The sequence below is a fragment of the Prionailurus bengalensis genome, chromosome E2 (genome assembly GCF_016509475.1).
Source record: "Prionailurus bengalensis isolate Pbe53 chromosome E2, Fcat_Pben_1.1_paternal_pri, whole genome shotgun sequence".
Classification (NCBI taxonomy): domain Eukaryota; kingdom Metazoa; phylum Chordata; class Mammalia; order Carnivora; family Felidae; genus Prionailurus; species Prionailurus bengalensis.
In genome coordinates this window covers 35,592,634-35,602,982 of record NC_057352.1, presented here as the reverse complement: position 1 = coordinate 35,602,982, position 10,349 = coordinate 35,592,634, and the positions used below count along the sequence as shown (strand labels likewise).

Sequence of the window (10,349 nt, the reverse complement as noted above, 5' to 3'; positions counted from 1 at the left end):
GAGGTTGGTCAGATTCTGCAGGTGATTTGAAGGCAGACCCAGAAGCGGTAAGTAAGGGAGGGCCAAGAAGGCACCTAGGTTTTTGTCCTGTGTAATAGGGAGGGATGATGATGTCAGAAACGGAGAAGAGAGAAATTATAGGAGGAGCAGACTGAGTCAGATTAGCTCAGTTTCAGCCATATTAGGTCAGATGTTGACACAGCAAGGTCAAGTGGGTGGCCGGATGCAAATCTACGGTTGGAGGGAGGGGTCTGAGCTGGAGATCAAACTTGGGGTAGTCAACAGCACACAGATGGTATTTAAAGCTTGAGATGTGACGAGATGCCCTCCGAAGTGGGAATGGCGAGGAGAGACCCAAGGACTGAGCCTAGGGCTGTCTCAAGTTCAGAGGTCGAGGAGAGCAGGAGGAACGGACCCAGGAGACCAAGACTTGCCCCACTTCTCTGACAGCCCAGGTCATCCCAGGGAGAAACCTGAAAATGATGACGTCTTTATAGGTCATGAAGTCCAGAGTTACCTGGTAACAGAGCCTTAAGGGGAAAGGGCACACGTATCCCCCCTTGATTTTAAGAGCAATTTGGTACTTGAGTTGTTTGTTGACTCATTTGGAAAAATTCACCTCTTTGAAGGGACCAAAGAGTGATCCAAAAGCCTGATTTGGGGAGGACTGCAGGGGGACAGGGGTAGTAATTGACAGGCTTGAAGGCAGACTTGTAACTGGAAATAGGATTCAAAAGCTACTTGTAATCTATTCAAAATTTAAAACGGAATGAATTCTGCACATTGCATACCCACGTATTCCTGGCATGTGGCTCCTGTGCATTTTTTTTTCCCCAATAAGAGAAAAAAATGGCAGCAGCCTGAGGACTGACTTTAAACACAGAGCTATCTGTGAAAACAGTGAATCCCAAAATTGAATAATATACTTTTCTCACTCTATGAATCATCTCTGGGGCCCTGGCTAGATGTAAATGCTGTGCTCACCACGAGGTCCTACCTTTCTGGGACCCATCTCGTTCCTACAGGGAATGTAGCTCATACTCTTGAGTCAGGTGCAAACAAAAGAGCAGCCACGGAAACACGGATTTAGTTGGGCATTGTTGTTGAATATGATCACAAACAAAATTCTCTGAGAGCTCTGTCTGATTGTCTGTAGTACTCGAGTTACAGAAATAGTTACTTGTACAGAATGTATTCATGTGCTAAGTGGGTCATTTATTTAGCACCAAAATCAAATTATAAAAACATCGGTTCCATCTTAAAACATGCATTTCAAAAGCTGTTCTGGCATTCCAAGTTTGCATCGAGACATCTGCACAATCTGAATACCCAAACCCCTCTATGATTTCTAATGACAAAGACCATTCTCAGTCGTTATGGGAAGCTGGTGTGGAGACAACTGCCCATCAGATGGTGTCCCCCAGGGAACGATGCTTCTTACTCAGCCTGAGGTTTCTGCCTTGATCTCCAGGAAGAGTTTTGAGCTTGCTTAAACATGCTTAAACACATTCTCGGTAAACGGTCAGGAATCCTCTAGGTCATAATGCCGCAAAATTGACCAAAGAGGAAGAACATAGTCAAGGTCTCCTGCCACTTACATTTGCCATGTTCAGCTTCTCAAACAGGGCTCTTCCTAACCAGCAATCCTAAAGTCCAGCTTTCAAAATAAGACGGCTTGGTTAACACCCTTTAATAACTACTATGCAGCTGCAAATGACTCCATGACAGCTTTTCTAGGGAGGGAATGGATTGCTGGGCGGGTGGCTCTAAAGATCTCAAGGCGAAAGACAAGCTCAGGTTAACCATTCCCCCTCCAGGCTGACCACAGAGTTTTGTGAAGCCCTGTCCCCAAAGCCCTGACTGCAGAGGAGGAGAGCAATGCTTTCTCTTTAGTAAAAGCCCTACCATTCATCTGTCTTATCATTTTCCTTCTTTATTCTTGGCAACTGTTTCTGGAAATTGGGGTGACCCCTCGCAGGCAAGACGCAGGAGACATTCACAAGTAAGGCCAGCATCCTGGAGGTGCTGTCCTCGGAGCAGCCATAAGGAAGATGCAGCAGTTAAGTTCAAGAGAACATTTGCGGGCAGGTGGCCCATTTGTACCTGTCCTTTGGAGCAGCGAAAGTGGACATCGGAGGGTGTCACACTCCCGGATATAAGGGATCCCAGTTCCAATTGTATTATGATGCATGTGGTAACTGTATTTTACAAAAGACTTTGGTTTCTCCCCGGCTATGGGTCAGCAGGGTGGGAGAGTCTTATAAGCCATACAGGCCAGGGACTTCCTGCACCACGTCCTTTCCCAAACAGATGGCACTGCTCCCGACACTGTTGTGGGAAATAAGCCATGACATTGCCCTTTACAAGGTCAATGAGGATCTATCAAGGACACACAGAGCAGTAACTCCACAAGGAGCAATTCTGTGTTCTTCTGACCTTCAGTCTTCCATATCCGTGAATTTTCTCTTCTTATAGTTCTGAACGAGGTTGGAAGCTGTGATCTGAGAAGCCTGCCCCTTCTCCCAACACTGAAAGTCATTCAGTCCTTTCTGCCCTGTTTGAAATAAGCCCCTCTCCATCTCGTCCAGCCTGGCTACCAATGCCGAAGTGTCTTCATTGTAAGTGTTCTGGGAGGAGTCCATAATGCGGCGGAAACGTCCAATGAATGTCTGAAGGAGAAGGAATGAGTGAGAAAAATCAGATCCATTCTTCCCTGAACATTTAAATGTCATGAAGGGCAAAAGTTTGGCCTAGGACTCAGTCAGAAGGAGGTCTCAGGTGACTTTATCACTCGAGGAAGTGATTTCACATTGCCATGCCTCAATTTCCTCATCTGTGAGATGGACGGTTATGAATATCCAACAGGTTGTTAGGGTAGCCAATGAAGGAATACATGTAGGACATCTAGCAACTGGCTGGCAAGAGTAATCTGCTCAAAAAGCGCTACCCATTAATTTGAGCCCTGCATTAGGTTCTGCGCTGATAGTACAGAGCCTGCTTGGGATTCTCTTTCTTCCTCTCTTTCTGCCCCTCCCCACACCCCACCAAAAACATTAAAAAAATTAAAAAAAAAAAAAGGGTTACCCATTATTGTTATTACTAACAAAGGCCACAATAATGTACTGTGACACGCACAGATAAGTTTGGACCAGAAAAGACTCCTAATCGAGTGCATTTTATAATTTTATATCTTTTTCAGTGTGAGAGCAGGATAGAGACACAAATGACTGAGGGTTGTCATTTTACCACAGGGCCCTGAGACCAAGCCACAAGCCCCTGCCTCAGTTTCTTCAATTGCCTCATGGAGTTATCACCTTACTGATGGGCAACTTTATAGAACTTGAAAGCAGTGATGGAAAAAGGAAAGATATAACTCACTAACAAAGGGCACTGTTCCAATTCAAGGACATGTCCTGGAGACACTGTAAGACAAATAAATGGACTTTCCCTATTTTTAGCTTTCTGCTCAAAAGAGTTTCATAAGCTCAAACTGTCTCTAGTCTAGGTATTGATTTCTTTATCTCAGTGGATGGCAACAATGTTTTTCTTTACTATTTACATCAAAAACCATTCCAGTACATGTTAGGCCAAACAACCCTTGAGCCTGATGGAGGGTGTCTATATAGTCCAGGGAGGAAACGTGTCTTCAGCTGAAGTTCTTATAAAGCTAGAAATGAGGAAGTAAAATAAGAGGTAGAACGGGTAGCTTCTCCTAATATTAGCAAAAAAACCCCAATTATGGGGGTGCCTGGGTGGTTCAGTCAGTTAAGTATCTGACTGGCTCAGGTCATGATCTCACGGTTTGTGGGTTCAAGCCCTACATCGGTCTCTGTGCTGACAGCTCAGCGCCTGGAGCCTGCTTCGGATTCTGTGTCTCCCTCTCTCTCTGCCCCTCCTCCGCTCAGGCTCTGTCTCTCTCAAAAATAAATAAACATAAAAAAAGTAATGATTATGAGACGTTAAAATAAGGTTATGTCGTAAAGGATGGTAATATGGGTATAACATTGTTTTGTCCGTGGAAAACAACAGTAATAGTTACCATTTGTTAAATGGCACCACCTAATCTCACTACGATGCAATAATTTTGGCACTATTGTTATCTCCATTTAACAGGTGAAAAACGGAAGGCTATAGAGGTCACGTAGTTTGTACATAGCAGAGCCATGATTTAGCCCCAGAGCAAGGGACGGGAACAAATAACACATGTACTCCTGACGGGAGCCCTCAGACCAGTCTTGGGGCTGGGCCGGGCTGGCGTATTTAAGTGCCTGTCACCTATAGTCAACCATCATCTCTCTTATTTCCAGGCCTTCCTGTGGCCCCAACTCTTAACAAACAAATATGAAGAGCTGCAGACAAGTCATTTTTTTTTTAAGTCATTTTTAAGTAAATATATAATCGGCAAATGCAGTCTAACTGTAGGCCGCTGTGGAATAACTAATAAACTGAGCATATACATGATATACTCCCTGGGTAAGGGTGGAGGCTGGTGGCTCCTAAGGTGTGTGTGGTGCCGTAGGGTTTTCACATCAATTACTTGCCTGCAGGAGAGACTGGGAGATGTCTGCATTCTCTGGACTGTCAAAATGCAGGAGTTGGGAGCCAAACCCATAGAAATGCGGCCCCAGTTTGTGGAGGTCCACCACGTTGGCATCGGCGCTGAACACGGTCCTCCAACCTTGCTGGTAGATCTTGGGAAGGTCCACAGAAAGGATCCGCCGCTTGTGGTCAAAAAGTCCCTTTGCCAGCCACAGGGGGAGTTCGAGCTTTGAGCCCTGCATCACACAGGAATGTAGGTTTTAAAAGCAAATAGCATAATAAATGTATGTGGCAATACACAGAAATACAGGTTGCCCGAGCAGACATCTGCTGCCTGTTCTGTTTGGGGGTGTGGCTCCCAAAAGCAGAAGAAGGTTGTGACTTGAAGAGATGAACTGCATGGGCTGAAGTTTTACATCATAATGGAATGGTGAGAACAACGGTTTTTGTTCAACAGAAGCACAGTACGGAACAAAAATGTGGTACAAAGGGGAAGTTTTCTAACTCACATAAATAAAAACTTCCAATTGCAGATACTTCAGAAGTATAATAAATATTTCTGGGGGCGCCTGGGTGGCTCAGTCGGTTGAGCATCTGACTTAGGCTCAGGTCATGATCTTGTGGCTCGATGAGTTCAAGCCCTGCGTCAGGCTCTGTGCTGGCAGCACACAGCCTGGAGCCTCCTTCAGGTCCTGTGTCTCTGTCTCTCTCTGCCCCTCCGCTGCTCACACTCTCTCTCTCTCAAAAATCAATGAATATTAGAAAAATACAAAAATAAGCATTTCTGCTTTCTTTAAATATTCCATACCTGTTCCTCATACGCACTCACTGGAGGCCTACTACGCACTAAGCACCACCAGGTACTGGGCGATATATGGAAAAACAGCATCAGCCTGAGCTCAGGCCACAGCCCCTCTCCATCCCACTTCACAGCTTCAGAGAGGACAGTAAAGATACACATCTCTCTATATTTTTTTTTTAAAATTTTTTTTTCAACGTTTATTTATTTTTGGGACAGAGAGAGACAGAGCATGAACGGGTGAGGGGCAGAGAGAGAGGGAGACACAGAATCGGAAACAGGCTCCAGGCTCCGAGCCATCAGCCCAGAGCCTGATGCGGGGCTCGAACTCACAGACCGCTTCTTTTTTTTTTTTTTTTTAATTTTTTTACACATCTCTCTATATTTTTAAAGCCTTAACAGAACTGGAAAATATAATGAGGTGGCCATGACAGACCAGAAATGAAGAAAAATATCCAAAAAAAAAAAAAAAAGGCCAAATATAACTGAGTTGAAGGCATCTACAGACAGAAAGTGTGCAGAAAGTTAACACAGCAAGCCTCAGACCGCCCTCCTTAGAGGGGCCTGCCTGAAGAGTTGATCCTTGGTGGGGGTCCTGGAACTTGGGTTTCAGGAGGGTTCCCACTCTTCTCAGAGTCGATAGGAGTGCCTCACTGTGCTTATGCAGTTTGCACAAACAATGTGGCTTATGCTGAATACCTGCTTTCCTTCTGGGAGTCTGGAATCTTGGAATGTGTTCGGTAGAGTGCCTGTGTAACTAGCCCTCAGTACGACCGTGGGTACTGAGTCTCTAATGAGCTCCCAGGTACACATATTTCACCCATGCTGTCATAATGCATTACTGGATATTCCAGTGCATCCTGTGCGACTTCGCCCAGATGGACGGGGCTCTGGGAAGCTTGTGTCCAGCTTCCTGCAAACTTCATCACACACACCCTTTTTCCCTTTGCTGTTTTTGCTCTGTATCCTTTTACTGTATTAAAATTTAAACATTAGTATGACTAGATGCTGAGTCCTGTGAGTTCTCTTAGTGAATCATCAAACCTGGGGCTGGTCTTGGGGACCCCTTGAACAAACCGAAATGGAAAGTTTATCACTAGAAGACACAGACTAAGGAAATCTTGAAGGGAGAATGAAAATGATCCCAGAAAGAAATATGGAAACGCAGGACACAAACTAAATAGTAGGAAGGAAAAAAACCCCACAAATATATCAATAATTGCATTAAACGTAAACAAATTAAATACAACTGAAAAACTGTCAAACTGAAAAAAATCAAAACCTAACCATATGCTGCTCAAAAGACACATATTTTTGACCCAGCATAGCGCAGGGCCAAAAAAAAAAGAAAAAAAAAAAAAAAGACACATATTTGAAGTATAAAGACACAGAAAGGTTGAAAAAATGCCATAAAAATAGTAATCAGAAGAGAGAAGCAGACTAGAGATAAAGCGGACATTTGACAATAAATAAAAGGGTCATTATATCCACAAGAAAAAGACAGGTATCTGTCTAAACTGATGAATCTGAGAACTGGATGAATCTACAGGCATAGTGGAAAACTTTGGTCTATCTCTCTAGATAAATGAGGAGCAGGAAAAAAAAAATCAGTAGGAATATAGAAGATCTCAGCAAAGCAAACAGCAAACTTGACCTAACTTCCAGTATCTACCACACACCATGACTTCAGAATACACATCTGGCCAAGTGCATATGGAATGGTTAAATTGATCTTATGCTGCAGTATAAAGCAAGCGTTAACTTACAAAAGACTGAAATCATTCAGGCTATGTTCTCTGACCCTGGTGGAAAGAATTAAGCTAGAAATCAAAAACCAAAAAAGATGAAGAGCTAAATCCTAATATATGTGGAACTAAGCACTGGTCTTCTGAATAACCCATGAGTCAAAGAAGAACTCACAACAGAAATTAGAAATTATTTTGAACACATGGATATGAAAATAAAATACAACAAATAAAAACTTGTGGAACGCATTGAAGCTGTGCTCAGAGGAAATGTATAGCTAAAAACATGCATAAGGGAAGGTTGAAAAATCAATGACCTGGGTACCCAGCTCAAACTGCACAGGCAAGGTTGGGGGGAGTGGGGGTAACAATAGAAAATTAAGTCCAAAGAAGGTAGAAGGAAAGAATAACTTAACGACCTAGAAAACAACAGTACAAAAGAGGAAACTGACAGAGCCCTAAGTTAGTTCTTTTAAAAGAACTAATACAATTGATCAATTCCTAGCAAGACTAACGAAGAAAGGGAGCATAATTTCTCCATATCAAGAATAAAAACCAAGACATCAATATAAATCCTACAGATGTAAAAAAGATAGTAAAAAGGATATTTTGAACATTACACCACTACCTTTGAAAATTCAGATGAAATTGTCAAATTCCTAGAGGAGAAAACAATGTACCAAGAGTAACACAGGAAGAAAATAGCAAGTCTGAATAGTCGTTTATCTCTGAATGACATTAAATGTTGTCATTACAAAGCTTCCCACACAAATCTCCCACAAAGAATTCCAAATACTTTATGTAGACACTCTACCCTCAAATAAGTAGAGTGTAAGTCCTATTCCTTAAGTGAGGCTGTGCATAACGACTCCTTCCCAAAGAGAACAGTATGGAAAGGTGGAAAAAGGAGTAACTTCATAGTGAATAATCCTGACAAACACTACCCCAGCTGGGTGCTCGAGGTTCTTATCAATGTGATAAGTCATGCTAACAGTATGTGCCCTTGATATGATGTGACCTCTGTGATCCTCCTCAAAACCTATCACTGCAGTCTAACCACAGGAAAAGTTCAGACAGGGTGCCCGGGGGGCTCAGTCCCTTAAGCATCCGACTTCCGCTCAGGTCACGATCTCACGGTTCATGAATTTAAGCCCTGCATCAGGCTTCCCGCTAACAGCGTAAAGCCTGCTTGGGATTTTCTCTCTCTCTCTGCCCCTCCTCTGCTTGTGCTGTCTCTAAATAAATAAATAAATAAACAAACTTAAAAACAACAACAGCAACAACACATCAGACAAATCCCAACTGAGGGACATTCTACAAATTACCTGACCAGCACTCCACAGAACCACCATGGTCCTCAAAAACAAGGAAAGTCTAATAAACTGTCACAGCCAAGAGCAGCCTAATTAGATATGATACTAAATGCAATGTGGTAAACTGGACGGACATTAGGGGGAAGGAAGGCAATATGAATAAAGTACCGGCAGTGCGTCTCTGTTTACCAATGTGTAAGAGGACAAAAATCCTTACCTGTTATAATGAAAAGTCAATAAATAATGTCTTAATTTTTTTAAATCAAGAAAATAAGCTTAAGACTATTATTTAAAAACACAGGGGTAAATCTTGAGGATACTGTTTTTATTTTCTTTTTAGCGCGAGAGAGCAGGCGAGCAGGGGAAAGGGGCAGGAGAGAGAATCCCAAGCAGGTTCCACGCTCAGCTTGGAGCCCAATATGGGCCTTGATCCCATGAGACTGGGATCACGACCTGAGCCAAAATCGAGAGACCGAGCCTCAGCTGACTGAGCCACCCAGGCGTCCCTTTAACTATTTAAAAAGTGGACAGACCAGTGATCAGAAACCCCGATCCTTAAGTAGTCAGTAGTAACCAATCCTTAAGCTTTCAACATATTGGGGGGGTGGGGGGAGACACTGCTCACTTTGGGCAGTTTCAAAAATGAAACCAGCGGCCTGACGACCTAAGATAAATTTAGTTTCACAATGGGGGCGAAGGCTAAAAAAACACTTCAGAGCACTGAGACCCGAGACCCGCCGATACAACTCCTTAAAGCGTAGGGCCGGGCTTCCCCCTAAAACGACAAATCCCGCGGGGCAGCGCGCCCGCGACGCGGAGCCCCAAGGCCGCGAGGCACACTGGGAATTGCAGTCTTTCTCGGGGGAATCTGTCCCTAAATGCTTACCTGAGGAATCGTGTGGTCAGTCTCGGCACCTCCGCTCCGCTCCAGGAAGAAAGCCCCGAGGCGAGGCATGGGGGTCTCTGTGCGAACCGGGAGCTTCTCGTGGGACATCAGGATGTCGTCCAGCGACAGAAAGTTCTCCTCAGGCCCGAGTGCACCCGACTCCACCCGGAAATAAGCCTCGGACATGGCGGCGGCGGCTTCAACTTCTCCGCTTCCACTCGTGTGAGGCTAGGAGTCCGGGATGTAAAAAGCAGGAGAAAGCGGAGGCAGGCCCGGGTTGTGAAGGGTAAGGAGGTCGCTGCGACTGCTAGCCGGAATTGAAATTTTTCCCGCGCCGGGGACGCGCCAGACTGGAGCAGTCGATCCAGGAGGTCGGCCCAGGCAGAAGCAATAGACAGTCTGCGGACTTGGTCCCACGTGATCAGGGGCGGGGCGCATTAGGAACCGCGCTCGAGATTTCCACCTGCAGGGTGTAAGCCGGATGTGGGCACCTTAACAAGGAGCTGGAAATGCCCGTTGAAGTTGCTGGATGCATCTGTACTAGATTGTGTTCATGTGGCCCTTTATATGTTTATATGAAATTAAAAACGCTTTGCAACACGTTTGGGGGCTTATAAAAAGACATTACTGTGGCCTCCGTCTCAGGCCTGATCAAGTCAGACCTGTTTACTGTAGTTTTGTCACTGTATCTGTTAATCTTCGTGCTTGAAAGAAACATGAAAACAAAACCTCCAGCACTAGCCCCAGATAGTTATGGACTATTTGTAGTATTTGGCGTTGATAAGGGAAAGAGGAGGAGGAGCACTAGACTACCCCTGGTTCCCAAAGGTCCTGAGTTTACTTCAGGGCCTTACCATCGACTGGCAGTCTCCTTTCGTGGCTCTTAATTTAAATCCTTAAAAGAGGAAATCTAATTGGCTCAGTTTGTCTTTTTGAACAAGGTCACAACAGTCATACGTTGCCAGCCACCCTATAGCCTGTTGCTTGTGTAGTTGTGGGAGAGGGGTAGGGAAGGGATCATGGTTATGGGGAAATTAATGAAGAGAAACCTCACTAGAATGGAGTCG

General features: G+C 44.4%; 1 protein-coding gene across 1 annotated transcript; it reads right to left on the bottom strand.

Moving 5' to 3' along the window:
• Nucleotides 1-1,194: 1,194 nt before the first annotated feature.
• Nucleotides 1,195-9,683, bottom strand: GINS3 (GINS complex subunit 3). Its single transcript, XM_043599327.1, has 3 exons — nucleotides 9,283-9,683; nucleotides 4,542-4,775; nucleotides 1,195-2,669 (listed from the first exon to the last, which is right to left on the bottom strand). Exons 1-3 carry the CDS (start codon nucleotides 9,466-9,468, stop codon nucleotides 2,439-2,441), a joined length of 651 nt encoding a protein of 216 aa, XP_043455262.1. The 5' UTR covers nucleotides 9,469-9,683; the 3' UTR covers nucleotides 1,195-2,438.
• Nucleotides 9,684-10,349: the final 666 nt, after the last annotated feature.

Excerpts from the sequence above, each read along its gene's own strand:
- GINS3 (XM_043599327.1), bottom strand. The coding sequence starts at position 9,468 with ATGTCCGAGGCTTATTTCCGGGTGGAGTCGGGTGCACTCGGGCCTGAG. Across the intron at positions 4,776-9,282 it reads CTGACCACACGATTCCTCAG|GGCTCAAAGCTCGAACTCCC; the intron begins GTAAGCATTTAG and ends TGTGTGATGCAG. Across the intron at positions 2,670-4,541 it reads TCTCCCAGTCTCTCCTGCAG|ACATTCATTGGACGTTTCCG; the intron begins GCAAGTAATTGA and ends CTTCTCCTTCAG.